Source organism: Sphaerodactylus townsendi, linkage group LG04 (genome assembly GCF_021028975.2).
Source record: "Sphaerodactylus townsendi isolate TG3544 linkage group LG04, MPM_Stown_v2.3, whole genome shotgun sequence".
Classification (NCBI taxonomy): Eukaryota; Metazoa; Chordata; class Lepidosauria; order Squamata; family Sphaerodactylidae; genus Sphaerodactylus; species Sphaerodactylus townsendi.
This window is the reverse complement of record NC_059428.1, coordinates 8,511,779-8,531,054: the sequence shown is the minus strand read 5'-3', so window position 1 is coordinate 8,531,054 and position 19,276 is coordinate 8,511,779. Positions and strand designations below refer to the sequence as shown.

Genomic DNA, 19,276 nt, shown 5'->3' with positions numbered 1-19,276 from the left:
CTCCGTGAGATCAGCAGATGGCTTGATTTCTCTCCCCCCCTCCACTGGACCTAGAAAAATGGAGCACGGAGGGAGGGGGAGGGGGGAAAACTCAGATTACATGCCGGGCTCCATTTCCCCTAGCTATGCCTCTGCTCCACCTTCCCGGGGGTTCATGCAGGCAGGCTTCTGCCCTCCCCAGGCCCTCCGTAGAGCCGGAGCTGGCACCAGGGATGTGCAGGGGGCCGAGTTGCACAATGCATGGGGAAGGAGCTACGTGACCCATGGGGGGGAGAGGACGTTTTGCCCCCTGGGCTCCACTTCCCCCATATGCCTCTGATGGTAGGGGGTTTGATAGCCCTTGGGGTCTCTTCCAACTCTTATGATTCTAAGCTTAGCCCTCTTACCTGTGGCCAAAGCCTCCAGGGGTATGTGGACACACAGATAGAGCTGGAAGGAAGATGAGACTGATCTCTCCTGCGGGGTCTGTGAGCAGGTCGATGGAACTCCCTGCAATGGCTCCTTCTTGACCAGCTGTTGGAGAACTGGACACCAGGGGATGTTCTTCTCCACGTCCACCAGCAACACAGGAACCCCTGTGGGGGAGGGGGTGGGGGGGGGAGGAGAGGCACCCGTGGCTTGCAGCTGCCCAGTTCAGCTCCAGAGAGCCCGGAAGGTCTGGCAGGCCACTCTGTGCCCCTCGGCTCACCTGTGCTAGCTGAAGTCAAGAGAATCTGCTCCAGGTTGGGGTCTTTCAACGACAACACAACTAAGTTGTCTTTGGGCGTTTCGTCGCAGTCGCCCTGCTCCACCATCTCCGGCTCCAGCTCAGCGCTGAGCAAGGCCTGGGACTCTACTGGGAGTAGACGGGCCCATGAGCCGCTGGCTGGGGAGGGGCTCAGGGACGGCCAGACTCACCCCAGCACCGGGGCAGCCCCGTTCTTACCTTCGTGCACTGCTGCCTCCAGGAGCAGCCATGCGGTGGCCTGCTTGTTAGGATCCACCAGCAGAGGCCAGCGGTGAGCCTGCCGGTGGGTCTCCGAGTGCAGCAGCAGGGCGGCCAGGCGGCTGTCGGGGTCACTGGGCACCTGGGCCCGATCCCAGAGGCGCTGCTCTCGCGCAGAGCTGAGCAAGGAGGCCAGGCGGAAGGGCTGTTGCACGGGCAGCAGGGGGGGGCCAGCGGAGGCGGAGCCCGGACAGGGCAGCTCCCTCTGCAGCAGCCGGCCGACGTCGTCCGGCCCCAGGGAGACCCGGCCCCCGGCACAGAGGGCCTGCCACTTGCCCAGCAGCTCTTCTCGCCGTGCGGAGGGGAACGGCCCCAAGTAGGCCAGGGCAGCGGCGCAGACCAAGGCGTCCCCGTGCAACGTGCTGTGCTGCTGCTCGAGAACCTGGGGGGGGAACGACGACAGAGAGCGTGTCAGAGCAGCAGGGCCTGCGGAGGAGAGGAGGGGGCTGAGCAGGAGAGGAGGGGGCCCCCTTCCCGGCCCTCACCTGCGTCTGCACGGTCCAGCTGGCCATGTGCTTCGCCACGGAGCTCTCCACGCAGCTGGCCTCCTCCCGGGCTTGCAGCGTCTGGGTCAGCTGCTGCAGCAGCTGCTGCTGCTGCCTCTGGGTCTCCTTCAGCTCCCGGATCCGGGCCTGCGTGGCATCCCTCAGGTTCTCCGAGATCAGGCGACTGTGGCCCAGCTGGGCTTTCTCCGAGTTGATCTGGACGTCGCAGTGTTCCAGCCTCGCCATGGACGGCTGCCAGCTCAGCAGTGCCTGGTGGTACCAGTAGATGGCGCAGATCCACCCCCAGAGGGCCGCGGCCGCTTGGCTGGCGCTCCTGATGGAGGCCAGGCGGAGGTTATTCCCCATCACCACCTTGCCCAGCTCATGGAAGAGCTCAGTAGAGATGGTGTCCTTGGGGTAGAAGACCAACTCCTGGAGGAGAAAGCAGAAATTGGCGGGGGTGGGGGGGGAGAGGAAGTAAGCTGGGGCAGAACCAGTCGGGGGGAGGTGGGTGGGGGGTTGTTTAATTCCTGAAGTCTCTTTATCACTGGCTGTTGAGGTGTTTTCTGGGTGGTTTGAGTAGACTAAGAGGAGGAACAGGAGTTAAGATTCATCCCCCGCCTTTTTCTCCTGCAAGGAGTGTCAAAGTGGTTTACAAAGTCCTTCCCTCCCCCTCCCCAAAACAGACACCTTGTGAGGCAGGTGGGGCTGAGAGAGTTCGGAGAGAACTGTGATTGGCCCAAGGTCACCCAGCAAGCTTCATGTGTAGGAGCGGGGAAACAAATCCAGTTCACCGGATAAGAGTACGCTGCTCATGGAGAGGAGTGGGGAATCCAACCCACTTCTCCAGATTAGAGTTCACGGCTCTTAGCCATGACACCACGCTGGCTTTCAGGTTTCTGTTCCTAACACTTCACTCGCATGTATGGCTGAATCTTCAGACACGTCACAATAAGATGTGTTTTACTCCGCGGCACCCTGACATACATGCCTCTGAAGATGCCAGCCACACTCCGTGGCACCCTGACATACATGCCTCTGAAGATGCCAGCCACACTCCGTGGCACCCTGACATACATGCCTCTGAAGATGCCAGCCACACTCCGTGGCACCCTGACATACATGCCTCTGAAGATGCCAGCCACACTCCGTGGCACCCTGACATACATGCCTCTGAAGATGCCAGCCACACTCCGTGGCACCCTGACATACATGCCTCTGAAGATGCCAGCCACACTCCGTGGCACCCTGACATACATGCCTCTGAAGATGCCAGCCACACCCCGCGGCACCCTGACATACATGCCCGAAGATGCCAGCCACACCTCGCGTGGCACCCTGACATACATGCCTCTGAAGATGCCAGCCACACCCCGTGGCACCCTGACATACATGCCTCTGAAGATGCCAGCCACACCCCGTGGCACCCTGACATTCATGCCTCTGAAGATGCCAGCCACACTCCGTGGCACCCTGACATACATGCCTCTGAAGATGCCAGCCACACTCCGTGGCACCCTGACATACATGCCTCTGAAGATGCCAGCCACACCCCGTGGCACCCTGACATTCATGCCTCTGAAGATGCCAGCCACACCCCGTGGCACCCTGACATTCATGCCTCTGAAGATGCCAGCCACACCCCGTGGCACCCTGACATACATGCCTCTGAAGATGCCAGCCACACTCCGTGGCACCCTGACATACATGCCTCTGAAGATGCCAGCCACACCCCGCGGGCACTTCGGACACACATGCCTCTGCAGATGCCAGCCACACCCCGTGGCACCCTGACATACATGCCTCTGAAGATGCCAGCAATACACCCCGCGGCACTCCTGGACATACTCATGCCTCTGAAGATGCCAGCCACACCCCGCAGCACCCTGACATTCATGCCTTCTGAAGATGCCAGCCACACCCCGTGGCACCTCCTGGACATTCATGCCTTCTGAAGATGCCAGCCACACCCCGCGGCACCCTGGACATTCATGCCTCTGAGAGATGCCAGCCACACCCGTGGCACCCTGACATTCATGCCTCTGAAGATGCCAGCCACACCCCGCGGCACCCCTGACATACATGCCTCTGAAGATGCCAGCCACACCTCGTGGCACCCCTGACATACATGCCTCTGAAGAGATGCCAGCCACACCCATTGCGGCACCCCTTGGACATACATGCACCTTCTGAAGATGCACCAGCCACACTCCGCGGCACCCCTGACATACATGCTCTTGAAGATGCCGTTCGTGGCACCCTGACATACATGCCTCTGAAGATGCCAGCCACACTCCGTGGCACCCCTGACATTCATGCCTCTGAAGATGCCAGCCACACAGCCTGGACAAAACTCTCAACAGCCAGCTGAATCTGGCTGTGAAAGTCTTCAACGAGACATCTCTCTCTCTCCATGGCTGTGTGCCAACAGAAACACCGGGGAGCCGATCCATACCAGTACAAGCATCAGCCTGGGAATACCAAGAGGAGAAATGGAAAATCGTCCAAATTGTTGTCAACATATTTAATTCTCAACACGGGCAAATCTGTGGACACTTAAATCCATCCAGACATTTCCTTCTGCAAACCTGAGAAAAGACCCAAGTCAAAAAAACAAACTCAACCCCCACCCCCACCCCCACCAACCTCCTGAAATGATAAAGAGAGTATTGTAGCTTTAAGACATTACTCCAATGTCTCCAGTGGTCATTGCTAAGGATGGGGGGAATTTCGTGACAGCAGTCAGGATGAGGCCCTGTCAGTTCACTGGGGGATGATGCAGAGGTCCAGCAGGGGGCAGGGGGGGCCTGAGGACCTGGGAGACCCAGGTTGGAACTTCCGCTCTGCCGTGGACACTTGCTGGGCGCCTGGAGTTGAACTGGAGTCCTGGTGGCTCCAGACTCAGCTGCCCTGACGGACGGACGGAGGCAAGAGCGGCCCTGGAGCAGACGCCCCGCCAGCACCCTTCCGAGTAGGTCACGGAGAAGACACAGGAGGGGAGAAAATCTATAATGGCAGCAGGTGATAAAAAGGGACCTTTGGGGAATATTTTAATGGTTCCTCTACCTCCGGCATTATTCCAAAAATGAAACCTTCATCTGGTTGTAAATATTAAGATTATACCAGCAACAATGGCTCTGTGTAGAAAACCGTGGTTTAAAACAAGTCTTGCTTGTTTTAATTAAATTGTGATTTAAATCCATTTAATTTAAATCAAATCGACACGGTTTTTGATAATCCCTAAAAGCAGTGAGACAAACCAATGAAACCTAATTTGCTTTTTAAAACTGTTATTTGCTATAATATGATTAAGCAATGCTAGGAACGAATAATTTTAGCAACTTATCCTCACAGTAATTGTAGAACTATTTTTTTATTTGCTTGTATTTTCTTCTGTCTTGTTTGATAAAGAGAAGAATTCCTTTTTTCAAACAAACATCTCTTCAGGCTTTCTGATAGGTTTGCTGCTTAAAGTTCAAAGAATTTAACTCACCCTCTTATTCTTTTGTACCCTCAGCAATATAAGTTGATAATCGCCCTTTAATAGATAAATCCCGGAGAGCTCCGCTGCTAAACAGTTTGCATTATCAAAGAAGCCTTCTTGGAAAACATTTCCTCCAGATTCCTCTAACTCCATGGTGGCAGGAGTTAATTTGAGGAGTCCAGATACCATGGACTACAATTCCCATCAGGCCCTGCCAGCATGGCCAATTGGGATTGTAGTCCATGAACATCTGGAGTGCCATAGGTTCGCCACCACGCCTAACTGGACCCTGGAGCAGAATCTCTTATTATAATCCCTCCCAACACACCCAAGGGCTTCTGGGAAATCATGAGTCTCCCAAGGACTGATTCCAGGCAGTGGGGGCGGGGGGGGGGGCAGGGTCAGCCTGCCAGGTGGGTCGGGGGCATCTCTGTCTCTTTTGTCAGTAAGTCAGGGTGGCAAGGCTGAGGCACACCAGAGCCCATCAGACCGAGTCAACCACCCTCCACTCAACCAAAGATGCCCGGGGAACCCCTTCTTGGGTCCAAAGACCTGCCCCTGGGAAGGCCCAGCGGACTGGGAGAACCTTACTTCGTAGAAGTCCTTCTGACAGAGCAGCTGCTTGGCGTTCTCCCAGCCCGGCTTCTTTCCAAACATCAAGCAGAGGGTGTCTAGCACCCACACCACCTGTTCTGGGGGCTGCCGGTAGCCACGCAGCTCCTCAATGTCGTGGGCCCGCAGACCTGCCAGGGCGACCTTATAGTCACTGCTCATCTGGGAAGAGACGGGAAGGGCTAGCACTTGACCTGCCCCTGGCCCCGCCCGCTGTGCCCCTCAGCTGCGCCTCCCCCACACCCCACCTTCTTTATGGCCAGCTCCTTTGCCTTCTCCAGTTCCTCGCGCTCCTTGGTGAGGGCATCTATCCGTGCCTCATACACCTGGCATTCCTTCTCCTGCTGCTTCAGCACCATCTGCTCCCGCTCTACTTCCCGTTGGCTGTCAATCACTTGCTGCGGTGCAGAAAGAAGGAGGGACACCACAGACAGCAGTGGCGTATTTGCCTAGGGACATGGGGCACCCTACGTCCCCGGGCGCCCCCTAGTGGAGGGCGCAAAAATTCCAGATTCGTTTGCGTGTTTTTTCAGTTTTTGGCCTGCAGGGGGTACAGTTTTTAGGCTAGCAGCACCGCAATTTCAGGGATTTTTCAGGAGACTCTCCTGATGATACCACCCAAGTTAGGTAAGGTTTGGTTCACCCCAAAACAGCATCACTTTCAATGTTGTTTTAACTGTGGACCCCAGATTCTCCCTTTAAGGTGGATTTAAAAGAAGAACCTGGGCTCCCTAGTTTAAACACCATTGAAAGTGATGCTGTTTGGGGGTGGATTCCACTGGAGGTGTTTTGTGAGAGATGATGCTGACATTTGTTTGGTAAATGTTTTGCTGGGGGTGATTTGTGAGAGATTTACATGCTTAATACACACTTGCATTGGCTTGGAGCTGTTTCTCAGGCTAACAACCTACCTCACAGGGTTGGTGTGAGGACAAAATTCGCAAAGAGAGTTGGTGGAGAGCCATGTATGTTTTGCTGGGGTTTTGTGAGCTGGTGCAAAAAATCATTGTTTGGTCATGGTGGGGGAGGGTGGCCACTCATACGGGGTGGGGGTGGGGGCGCCAACTTCAGGTTTTGTCTCCGGGCTCCAGTTTGCCTAGATACACCTCTGACGGCCAGGGACACATGGGCAGCCTCCCTCCCTCCCTCCCTCCCTCCCTCGGGACAAACCCACGGCAGAGGGCAGAAAGGGGGAGAACAGATTGCTTCGCAGGGGCAGCCGACAGGCTTTGTGCCCAACACAGCACAAGAGTCCGGAAAGTTCTATGCACAAAATGTTTGGGATGGAACGGAGCATGGGCACCTTCTCCCCGAATGACTCTGCCACGTTGAACCGGGCGTCCTCAAAGACCTCCCATCCAAAACATCTGGGCACAGTGCAGCTGGGCACGGAGGAAAAGGTTACAGGCTCAACCCCTGGCCAGGAAAGGTGGCTGACCTTCAGCTGAGACCTGAGCTGAGGCTTTTGCACCCGAGGCTTGATGACCAAACTTAGAAACGAAGTCCCCCCCCCTCCCACTGACTCCCACGATGGCCCACTTGAGAAGAGATAGTGCCAAGTTCGTGACAGTCCTCCTCCCATCGCCAGGAAATGGCACGCCCACAAAATGGCAGGCGTGGGAGGAGGAAGCAGCCACCAAACAACTGCCACAGCTCAACTTCGGTCACGTGCTGCTGATCCTTGTGCTGCGGTGGCAGCTGCTGCTGAAGCAACATCGGACAAGACCTGCACCACCACCCCCATCACAACCTAATCCTCCCGGCCACCCATTTGGCACCACCTGACTGCTCTCGGGAGGAGGCCCCCTGTCTGACCACCGACTGCTGAGGGCAGAAGCAGCGCCAGGCTGTGCCTTGGGGCCCGCCCCGGCCCCGGCCCCACTGCATCTGACCTCACCCCCCAGCCAAATGCTTTTTGAAAAGCTTCTTCCTTCTCCTAGGGGCCAATATCATTTTGCGGACCCAGAAGACCTGGCCAAGCTCTGGACTGCGGGGCCTTCTGGCCCGGGATGGGGCTGGCTCTCGGGACGGGGACCAGGGCGGGCGGCAGGCGGGACTCACCTGCTTGATCTTCTCCAGCTTCTCCTGCAAGACCCGCACGTTCCGGGAGTGGGTCTGCTGCTTCTCGCTCACTTCCTCCATCTTGTGCAGAGCCAGCTTCATCCTGTCAGTGGGGAAATACGCTGCCCTCACCTCAGGCCAGCCAGCCTCTCTGCCGCGTCTACCTCGCAGGGCGCTTGCGCGCATCAAGCAGAGAAGGAAGGAAAGAGGCCAGGAGCCGCCCTCAGCCCTTTGAAGGGAGGGCCCCACGACACGGACAAACGTCGCAGGCAGAATTCATTCCGCTTTTTCTGTGCATGTTCCATTCTTAATTACTTGTTTTTCAAAGAATGAAGCCGGGGGTGTGTATGTGTGTGTGGAGGCAGGGCCACAATGGCCACGCGGAAGGTGTGGCCGGGAACACAGCAGGTTTTGTGGAGCCGGACCAGTTTTAGCAACACTTAAATGAAGTCGGTGTCGGCAAAAGGAAGATGAGCCCGGCGGGATCCGACAAAGGCCTGTAGCGTTCGGAACCCCATTTCCACCATCGGCCAGAAAAGTGTTTCAGAAGGCCTGAGGGCTGCCCTCTCACAACCAATATTCAGAGATAGACTGCATGTCACTGTGCAGGTTCAGCTGGCCCCGTCTGTTTGCACTCTCGGGGCCATGAATACACCCTGGAGCAGCAAATTCCACACGTTACCTGCTGGGTCAGGAAGGGCTCCTTTCCGGTTGCCTTGACCACTCCCCATCGATTTCAGGATGGCAGAGAAAGGGTGAAATGCTGTCTCTGCCCCCTGCCCACCACCATTCTCTGAGTTCCTGTCATGTCCCACTGAGCCTCAGCCATTTCCCTTGTTTTCAGCCCCCCCTCTGCATCCTGCCCAGCACCCCGAGACTCCTCTTGAGAGGGGCCACCCAGCACCACACCATACGACTTCGGTAGTGGCCTGAGTGGAACACCCTCTCTTCTCTGGAGTACAGAATTTGACATTCTCTTCCTTTGGTTTTCATTACCAAATATATTGCTTTACATTTGCAGACCAACTGATTAAAGGAAACACCAACAAGTTCCTGCACAGAGTCACGTTTGCTGCTCAAATTCCTTACAAAGGAAACTGAGGGGGGGGGGGCATCCTTACAAAGGAAACTGAGGGGGGGGGGGTGATCAGGGCCCTGAAGCCCGGGGGAACCAAGCAGAGCTCGCCTTGACCAGTCCTGGGGGGCGGGCAGAATTCCTACTTACTTCTCCACTCGCTGGCAATTCTGCTCCTGCAAATGGCCCAGGAGCCACACAAAGGTGTCCAGAAGGTCCAGGAAGCTCCTCGGAGTGACGAGAGGCAGGTGGGCAGCCAAGTATTTGGCGTAGGTGGAGGCCATGCTGTGGATCAGGGCCGCAGCCTTGGCGGCGCACGGCACCAGGTTCTGGCTGGTTTGCAGGGAGCTGCGCCCTGACAGAGAAGGGACCACGCGCCTCGTTCAGAGACAGCCTCCCCGGGCCCCACCCACAAGCTAGGGAGCCACAGGGCCGTGGCAGAGGGGTAGCTCGGGGGGTGGGGGTGGGGGGGTAGGGATGACACCCAGGGCAAAGGAGGCAGTCATTTTGATTTTCTACCAACCCCCCCCCCCCCCCCCCCCCCCCCCGGTACGTAATGTTGGGATTCCGGTGCCGTGAGAAGCGCACGGGGGCACCCCCAAGGGCTGCTCAGGGCCAGGATGCGGATGCTGCCCGTGCGCTTTGGCCCCTCCCCTCCGGGAAATGGTGCCCACCGGGTGAGAGGGCGGAGGCCTGATTCAGTTTCCCCTGGAGCTGCTTGGAGGCCAGTTCCTGCAGGGACGTGATACTCCAGGCTTGGTAGATCTTCAGGCTGCACAGCAGGTGCGAGAGGGCGGTGGTGGCGAAGGGGGAAAGCCCCAGGCTGCTCGGGCCCTGTCCGCTGGGGCTCCCCAGCAGCAGGAACACGTGCAAGTTGTCACGCACCAGCTGGAAGAACCTGCCCCAGAGAAAGAGAGGCCGATGCTGAATGCCCTCCTCACCGGCTGCGCAGTTGGAGCCCACGGCCAGCCGGGAAGTGCTGAAGCCCCACCCCCTCCCGCCCCTGCCCCCTCACCTCTGCAGAAGGAGGTCTTCCCGCATGGAGCGCTTGGCGACCTGTTGCTCAGCAAGAGCTTGGACGACGGGTATGATGTCCTCCGGGCCATAGAGCCCCGGGCACGTGCCCTCGGCCATCAGGGCCAGCACCAGGTACAGGAGGCCGGTGCTCAGGCCAGCATGCACCAGCAGCAGCACCCGCCGGCCCTGCACCCCTGCCTCCCAGCTGGCCAGTCTCAGCAGCGCCAGCACCTGCGCCTCGTCAGACTCCGCAGGCAGCTCCATCAGCAGGGAGTCAGTGGCCCGGGCGGCCAGGGCCACAAGCGATTGCCGGCCCGTGCACCGCCGGAAGGAGACCAGGGCGCCATGCCTCTCCGGGCCGCAGAGCAGGCGGCACAGGTGCACCACATGCTTCAGGACTTCTGCGGGCATCAGGAAGTCGGGGGGCAGCAAGGGGGCCAACTGGCTTTCCAAGGTCCTCCAGAGCCGCTCCTGGTAAGGGTTGTGGACCCCAGGACTGTGCTGCTCAGGGCCCAGCTCCTGGCTGAACACAATGTCTCCCAGCAATTCGCCCCGCAGCAAGAGAAGGTGGGTGGGCAGAAGCGGGCCAGCGCTCTCCTTCTTGGAGGACAGGCGGCGCCTGGCCTTGGGCAGACTGGCCCGGCGGGAGGACAGTGGGTGGGGCGCCTGAGAGTGGCGCTGGGTGGGGGAGGGCACTACCAAGGCGGCCTCGCCCTTCTTGGCCCCCTGCTCTTCCACCTCTGCCCTCGCCGGTTCCGCCTGCAGCCCTCCCAGGGCGGGGTCTTCCTTCGAGTCAGGAGGCTCCAGCGCCAGGGCCGGGGCGTGCAGCACAGGATCCCAGAGGTCAGGGTGCTCCGCCTCCATGCTGACAGGGAACTCCTGGAGGTTTTCCGGGTCAGGGAGGAAATCCTCCTCCTCCTCCCCCTCCCCCTCCTCCTCCTCCAAGGCAGATGCCCAGGCAGAAGACCGGGACAGGCTGGACTGGTAGAAGGAGATGTGGCTCCGGCTGGGCGGCTGAGAGCTCTGGGGGCCGAGGGAGGGCGCTGCGTGCGGGAAGGGGCGCCTGGCGCAAAAATTGGCCATGGCAATCTCCATCAGCAGCTGCCCACAGGCTGCCTGCTGGGACCTCCCCCGCAGCGGGTCGCCAAAGGTGCGCAAAGCCTCGTGCAGCCACAGGCGGACGATCAGGCGGATGGAGAGCACCCCGGCGTGGCTGGTGCCGGTGGGGATCCGCGACCCACCCACGCTGCGCCTGCTGAACATGGACTTGACCCCTTGCTCCTCCAGCGGGCAGCTGAGGTGGATGCCTGGCCGGGGCCGCAGCAGGAAGAGCCCCCGGAACACCTGCCGGAGGCTGTGCAGGGAGAAGTGGAAGAGGCAGCAGGCGGGGGAGGGCAGGAACTGCTTGCTCACCGCCTCGTAGGCGTCCACCGTGGCCCTGACCAGGGTGGCAGCCAAGTCGCCGTGCCGGGTCAGCAGCGGGAACTTCTCCACCCAGGCCAAGGTGGCCGGCATGTGCATGCTGAGCAGCGTTTCCCGGGTCAGGTTGGGCAGCACCACCGTGCTGAAGAGCCGGCCGAAGCGGGGGCACAGCGGCATCACCCCCGGCACCGGGACGGAGTGGGTGGCGAAGCAGTTGAAGCCCCCGGCCGGGAAGCGCTGTAGCTCCAGCGTGTCAGCGTGATAGAACTGCTGGTGGGTCAGGGCCTGCCGCAGAGACTCCACCACGAGGCTCACCCCCCGAGCGGGATCTGCCGAGGAGGAGGAGGAGGAGGATGCTGGAAAGGGCACGGCCCCCACCTGTCGCCCAGCCCCCGGCCCCCTCCTCCCAAGATCCCCAGAGGCCCGAGCATGGTCCTGGTCTTTCCCTCTGCCACTCACCGAGGGGGGCCATGTGGAGGTCCTCCACCAGGAAGAGGAAGTGCCCCTTCTGGGCCCGCGCTCGGACAGGCTTGCCGAAGGGCAACGGGCCCTTCTCACGCAACTTCTTCTGCAGCAGCTGGCGAAGGTGGGACGCCTTCAGCATGAAGGACACGCACACCCGCTGGTACAGGTGGTTGGGCTGCACCAGCGTCTCGGCAAAGGACGTCTTCCCACAGCCGGGCTCCCCCACCAGGAGGACCGGCTGGCTGCTCCCCAAGAGCAGGTCCAGGAGATAGAGCGCTCGCTCGTACTGCCAAGAGAGAGACGGGGGGGGGGGGGCACCGGTCTCAGCCCAGCACGGGGCTCAGGCTCTGCCTCTCTGTCACACAGCGCCCACAGCCCAGACGGGGCAGACAGAAGAGCCGTCTGGCTCAGCATCCTGTTCACATGTGGGGGGTGGGGGGCTGGCTTGCTACAGAACACAACTAAAAACACTTCCAAGTGAGAAATGCAATGTTTCCTTCGTGGAGTTGGGCATGGCTTTTAGCCCAAAATGTTTCATTTCTAGCCTGAAAACGTTTTATTTGCACGCTGTTCCCTGGTGGTTCTTTTTGTGAAACCGCCTTGAGAACATTTTCACTTGCTGCGTGATCTCTGTGAAACCTCCCCCAGGCCTCCCGACGACCCCTCCCCACACTTCCTCCTCGCTCTGAGCTCAGGCCGGATATATATATATATATTTATATGTAGCTATGAATCTCAGAAGAAGTTTTTTAAAATGGAAGAACCACAACATGGTGGCCAGGAAGTGTTTTCGAGTGGGTGGGTGCAGATGAATGGAGGGTTTTGACGATGTTTTCAGGAGCTTGTGCAGGAAGGCCCAGAGGCTGACCAGCCCCACCAGCAGGAGGGACGGCCACAGCATCCCCCCCACCCCCGCCGCCGTGCTCCCCAGCAGCTGGCCAAGCGAGCCACCAATTCGCCTCTGGGACCGGAGGGGGCCGGGGCCATGGAGCTCAGTAGCCAGCGGAACCCCCTCCATGAAGATGCTGCTCTGCTTTTGAGGGCCAACAAGTTAGTGGCCATCACCACATCCTGGGGCAGGGAGTTCCGCAGTTTAACTATGTGCTGAGTGAAGAAGTCCTTCCTTGTGTCTGTCCTAATTTTCCACCCTTCAACTACTGTGGATGACCCTGTGGATGACCCTGTGGATGACCCTGGGTGCCAGGACTGGACGGCCCAGACCATCCTTTTGTCTCTGCAGGGGCCACGGGAGACACGTGGCTGTCTCAGCTGCAGCACAGGCTGGACACGGGGGCTGGTTGAGGGGGTCGTGGCCTCTAAGCATGGAGGGCTCTGTCTGCCACCAAGAGAGCTGTCCTTGTCCATCCAGGCCAGCGCCCAGGACCACATCCTGGGGAGTGAGGCACTTTTCTCCCAGGACTTCCAGCTCTGGGAACCATCCCCACCCACCCCTCTCTCTCTCTCACACACACACACACACACGGCAAGATGCTACCCAGCGTCTACTCATACCTGTGGCAGGACACAGAAGGTGGAAGGGATGCTCTTGACCCGGCAATAAAGGTACCGCCCATCAAACGGCTGCAGGGTTCCATCCTCCGGCCGGGGGCAGAGGTCAAAAGCAGAAGCCGCCGGAGGGAGCTGAACAGGATGGCGGCTCTTGCAGAGGGCCTGGCGGGCGAACCGCTCAAAGAGGGGCCAGCTTCTGCACAAAGGGGACGGGAGGGGTGCAGTTGAGAGCAGCTCTGACCTCACAATATCCGCCCCCGCCCCCGGCCCATGAAGACTGTTTCACCCACGGCCCAGGAACTGCTCTCCCCCCACCCTTGGGTCAAGAGGGGCTTGTGGGGGAATCACTTCTGAAGGAGAGGCTCAGCCGCTATAGGCAGACTATTAAAGTTTTGGATACGGCATCTGTACACTTTGCCCCCACACTGATTGTCTTTCATGGTGAGAAGTGTGTGTGTGGGGGGGGGGAGTAATGGCGGTGTGCAAACTCCAAAATTGCAAAAGGACAACATGAACACTGCCGCTTGCTCAGCTCCCCGGGTTCACCACCGTCTGCCTCGTGATGTGCTGCAAAGCCAGGCCTCGGGACCACCGGGCTCTTCCCGGCGGGGTCTGGAATCACGGACGGCTCGTGCATGAAACTACGAGGCTGGAGATGTCCCAGTTTGCTGATCAAACGCGTGGGCAAATTGGGTGTTTGGGCTGATCGGCCAGTCTTATTAGTTTTACATATTTTTAGTGTGTGTGTGTGTCTGGCTGCGGGTGGAGGGAGAGGTCCGGGGCAAAGCTGTTCCCGCTGTCAAATCTGTCCTGCTCTGGCAGCAAAGCAAAATTAAAATCATGCTATAAGTGGATCTGATTGCTGCGGAGACAGTGGAAAGTGAAAGCGGGCCTAGAGGAAATACGTTGGCACAAGAAATCTTGCCACAGCAAACATTTGCCTCCACCACGCAGCAGACACCTCGTGTGTAACTGACCAGGGTCTCGTAAAGGCAGCCATGGAGAAATGCCCCCCCTTATTTATTTATTTTTCCAACTTGTATCCTCCCCTCCCCCACACGGCTCAGGGCATCCACTAACAGCAACACAGCACAATCAATCAACAGCAGCAGCAACAGATGGCCAACCCCCCCCCCCCCGAGTTCCCCTCGAGAAGCTTCTCCTGGGCTCAGCGGGACGCCTGCAAAGACCCCACGGAAGCTTCCTGTTTATTACCCGTCCTGGCATTTTAAACGCCCCAACCCTGACCTCCGTAAACACCCTCCGCCCACACCTGGCCTTGTTTTCCAACGAGTGGCTTCAGCCGCCCCCCCCTCCAGAGCCAAAGTGGAACAGACCGCTGGGCAGGAGCAGCACAGGGAGCGACGCGGCCACAAGGTGGAGGCTTTGAGCAGCTCACAGGTGGATTCTCCCGGGCAGACGGGTGGGTGGCGGGGCTGACTTACTACCCAGAAAAGAGTCAGGGACAGGCATCGAAGGGGGGTGGCTGCAGGGCTTTTCTGCGCTCCCGGATCCTAGAGACTAGGGCTGACGCAATGATGAAGGGAGGGGGAACTGCGGCCGGGGCATGAGCTGCCTGAGCGCCCCCTCCCGCCCCTGACACGTGACAGCAATGGCCCCGGGCGTCCCCACTGCTGCTACGCGTCTGGGCTGATGAATCCCTTCCTTCTCAGAACCTGAGGAGGGGCCGGGTGAGTCTTGTCTGCAGCGGAGTCTGCAGTGGGCCACACAGTGGCCTCTTTCTTAAAACCAGTGCACATGGCACCTCCCACAGTTTCACAAGCAAAGCAGAGAGGAGCTCACAATGGGCACCTCTGTGCGTGGGCTTGCTCTGGTGGAACCAGGTGCACCGTTAAGCACCCTGGCCGTTTCCTGCCAGTGAATCGAAGGCTGGCTCGGCGGCCACTCTTGCCTGCTGCACCCACCCCCCACCCCCCCGTCCTGCTTCAGCAGCCCCGCCTTGAGGAAGGGAGGAAATGTCTTCTGTTGTCGGAGGCTTTCAGGGCCAGAATCACTGGGGGGTTGGGGGGCTTCCGGGCTGGACGGCCGTCTTCCAGTAGCATTTTCTCCGGACGTCTTGCCTGGGAAGATGCCGGCCACAGATGCAGGCGAAACGTCTGGAGAAAACACGTCTGGAAGACAGCCGTCCAGCCCGGAAGCCCCCCAACCCCCCAGGAAATCTCTTTTTGCTCTTGTCATCTGAGCTGGTTTCTGCAGAGTTCGGCCTGTAGGAGGAAGACCGTAGGATGCACCAGACTAGGCAGGCCCGGCTCTGCAGAGCCCGTCTTCCCCCAAGCCTTGCCCCCCCTCCCCGTCACAGCCATTTTGGACTCGGCTCTCTCAGCCGTGCATCTCTTGCTAGGGGGAGGGGGACAATTTCATCCAGGTTGGAACTAGAGGTTTCCACAAGCAGGAAGTCTGTGCCACAAATATGTGAGGGGGGGGGGACAACACACAAAATCTGCAGGATTTTTAAACCCTAGATGGGCTTCTTTCCTGTTTAGGAGGAAAAATGGTAGCAGCCCTGACCCACACCCACGCATGACTGTGGTGCTGGGGAGGGTCTCGGCCCCAGCCCCAGCCTTACCTCCCTCCCTTCTGAGAAGCTCTCTTGCTTCCAATGTGTTGCCCGGTGCATACTCCCTTCCAGTCGAAACAGAAGTCTGGTTTCCCCCCCACCCCACCCCCCAAACCACACACGAGCCAGCACTGAGCCCTCCCCTTCCCCTCCCTCTGCATGGAAGTACCTGGGATGAAGGTGGCCCCCGAAACCCCAGATGTAGGCAAAGACGAAGAAGCTCTGGGCCAAGGCGTGGTGGTGCGCAGGGATGGTCTCCTCCAGTCGGGCAGAAAGGGGCGTGCTGGTCTCGAAGGAGCTGACCCTGGAGTCTGGGGGGAAAGGCACACGTTGCAGCTGCCCAGCCTCACCCGGCCAACACCCGGGGGGAGCGGAGCGGAGGAGGTCTGTGGGACCGCCGTCGGGGCTGGGAGGCAGGGCTGGCGACTCGCCTTGTGGCTGCGTGGTGGGCACACTCCAGAACTTTTCCCGGCGCAGGTGCTGCTCCAGCAGGGCACGGAGGATCCTGGTGAAGGCCGCGGTCTCCTGGAGGCCCTGCTCCACGAGGGGCTGGGGGCTGGCATGGGGCACCAGGACCGAGGAGCAGCGCTGCTGCTGCAGGAAGGCCACGGTCCGGGGGAAGAGGTCTTCAGCCAGCTCCCGCAGCATGGCCTGGCTCTGCTGGGTCAGGCTGTACGTCCGGTGCAGGGAGGAGCCCAGCAGGCCGGCCAGCACCCCCTGCCACAGGCCGGTGCCACTGCAGTGCAGGAGCACACTGTGCGCGCAGATGGAGGGGGGCATCCCGGCAGCAGTGGACATCTCAAAGAGGACCTTGACGCTCTCGGGGAGCTGCAGCTTCTGCCCACTGGGCAGGTGGAGGGCAGGCTTGGGGCCGAACAGCGAGGAGATGGGCTCCAGCCAGGTGGCGCTGGCAGCCCCGTCCAGCACCACCCACTGCTGGCTGCTCCCGGCCCCCGCCCCCCCGACCACGGCAGAGGTGTCCGCCCTCTGCAGGAGCCGGGAGAGGACGCCGTCGCGCCAGATGCCCTCCTCCAGGCTGCCCAGGAACTCGGCCACACTCAGGGCGTTGGGCCAGATGCAGACGGCGTTGACAGACAGGAAGGAGGCGGCCAAGCCAAGCCCGTGCCCGCTGGAACTGCGCACCAAGGCAGCCGCCTCGCTGGCTGCCAGCCGGCTCACGGCCTTGGCCAGCACTCGCCAGGCCGTGGTCTTGCCGCTCCCCGAGCACCCCAGCAAAAGGACGCTGGGAGCACTCGCCAGGGCCTGGAAGAGCTGCCCAGCGGTGCTGAGGAGCTGGGAGTCCGGGTGCAGCCGCTCCTCGTGCAGCTGGGCGACCAAGGCGCTCTGGAGTCGCGGGAAGGTGGGGGGCTCCGGAGGCCGCAGGGTGACTGCGGGGAAGATGCCCCGCAGCAGGTTCAGCACATGGTGCAGCCGGGGGCCCTCGGGGCCGCTCAGCAAGCGGGAGGTGCACAGCGCTTTGATGACGGCCGGCGCCTCCTCCAGGCCCAAGAAGAAGGTGGCCCTGCTGGCGGCCCTGGGCCTGGACTGGAGAGGGTCCCACTGGGCGGCAGGGTTGAACAAGATGCTGATGGCCTTGCTGACCACCTCCCTGACCAGGGCTGCCCGGCCGGACGGGGGGGCTGGGCCCAGTTCCCCCTCCAGGCACAGGAAAGCACTCAGCTTCTCTGCGAGGCGCGTGGCCTCCCGGAAGCCGGCCACCAGAAGGGTGACCTCAGCCAGCCTGGTCAAGTCAGGGGGCAGGATGACCAGGGGGCGCATGACCAGCCGCAGGGCCTCCGGGGGGCGCTCGAGGGTGGCCAGGCAGCCGTACGTCTCCCGCACCCGCAGCAGCCGGCCCCCAAAGAGGATGTTGCCTATGACCTGGGGGCGGTACGGCTCAGCCTCATCCGGGCCGAGCTCTGGCGCAGCGGCCACCTGCTTCTCCTCGCTCTCGCTGCTGGAGTCGGCGGAGTCCTGGCTGGTCGGAGAGGGGCCTGCGCCGCCCCCCCGCGCCTCCCGCACCCTCCAGCACAGCTTGCGCAGGTCGGCCAGGCGCTGGCCGAAGGCAGAGAGCACGGCCGGCTCCAGCCGCTCCACCGACTCCAGGAGCAGCAGGGCCCCGGCGTGCACGCACCCACAGAGGTACCGGCTGAGGCAGCTGATGGGCATCTGCTTGGAGCAGTGCAGCGTCACCAGCTGGCGGCCGAGCGCCAGGGCCAGGCCCTGAGCAGCGTGGGACTTGCCCGACCCGTGGTGGCCCAGCAGCCCCCCGCAGCAGAAGTCGTCCAGGGCCAGGAACAGCCCCAGGAAGGCCCTGTCGAGGGAGGGGCTGCCCAGGGGGCGCGTGCCGGGCCCCAGGTACTCGTAGTCGTAAGGGCAGCGGCAGTCCAGGATTTCTGCCCAGCAGCCGGGGGGGCTGCCTGCCCACTTGCTCAAAGGGACCCGAGCAGCCTTGGCTTTCTCCGCTTTCAGGGCCACGCGGTACTTGAAGTGCCGGGCCCACTCGAAGGCCTGCGGGGAGCTCACCTTGTGCACCTGCAGCTGGGAGAGGACGTCGCGCTGCTGGATGGTGAGCACCAGGAGCCCCCCCAGCAGCACCCCCAGAGAGTCACTCTCAGGCTGCCAGGTGTGGAGGCTGCGGAAGTTGCGCAGGTAGTGGGTCAGGGCCTCTGCCTTCAGGCTCAGCTTGAGCGCCAGGATGGCCTGCCTGCCGGGCTCCCCCAGCGCCTCCTCCAGGTCCACCCGCCACAAGGCCTCTTCGGCCAGCAGCACGCACTGGACGGGGAAGGTGGTGCCCAGCGTGGCCCAGTGCTCCACCAGCAGGTGCAGGGGCAGCTCCGTGGGGCCGGGCGGCTTCTGGAAGGCCAGGTCGAGCTGCGGCCGCAGAGCCAGCCGCTGGGCCAGGCAGTCCTGCAGCCGGTAGAAGAGGGTCTCCTTCATGGCCCGCTCCAGGGTGCAGAGCCACTGGGTCGCCTTCCGGCTGAGCGGCACCATCGCGCACAGCTTCAGCTTCTCCCCCTGCTCCCCCACCAGGCCCGTCACGTGCAGCTCCACGGGGAGGGCACAGAACGTGCTGGCAGTCTGCACGGCAGAGGGCACCACCAGGTGGAGCTGCCGCACGCCCGGGAAGCAGCGCCGGGCCCAGGAGGTGGCATCTGCCGACTCGGCCGTCGTGGCCACCATGGCCACGAGCTCCTCGTTGCTGAGGAAGAAGAGGCGGGGGAAGGCCATGCGCGTGGCCTCCAGCACGTAGTCCAGGGCCCGGATGATGCCCTGCAGCTCTCCGGAGGCCTCCGTCAGCGCCGCCTGCAAGGGGCCGCCGGCAAAGTGGCTCTCCCGGCAGGAGCCGAGCAACGGCTTGATGCTGGACAGCACCAGCGGGTCCTGGCACGTCACCTGCATGAGCTCCCGGAAGAAGGCGTCCACCCCCTGGAACCGAGACTCCTGCAGGGAAGACCACATCGCAGGGGGGGCCCCGCATGGGCCAAAGGCAGGGAGGCAGGGCGGCCTCAGGGTCCGGGGTGGGGGGGAGGCAAAGGGGCAGTTGCTGAGCCAAGGGGGGGGCAAGTCAGCTGAAGGGCAG

General features: G+C 61.1%; 1 protein-coding gene across 1 annotated transcript in view; it reads right to left on the bottom strand.

Moving 5' to 3' along the window:
* DNHD1 (dynein heavy chain domain 1) overlaps positions 1-19,276 on the bottom strand; it is a 48,305-nt gene that overhangs the window by 9,098 nt on the left and 19,931 nt on the right. Inside the window, 15 exon segments of the mRNA XM_048494001.1 lie at positions 387-575; positions 689-832; positions 926-1,367; positions 1,471-1,902; positions 5,546-5,723; positions 5,810-5,964; positions 7,628-7,730; positions 8,853-9,057; positions 9,377-9,600; positions 9,718-11,470; positions 11,601-11,892; positions 13,119-13,311; positions 15,863-15,981; positions 16,053-16,119; positions 16,157-19,137. Of these exon segments, the coding sequence (XP_048349958.1) occupies positions 387-575; positions 689-832; positions 926-1,367; positions 1,471-1,902; positions 5,546-5,723; positions 5,810-5,964; positions 7,628-7,730; positions 8,853-9,057; positions 9,377-9,600; positions 9,718-11,470; positions 11,601-11,892; positions 13,119-13,311; positions 15,863-15,981; positions 16,053-16,119; positions 16,157-19,137 (7,477 nt within the window).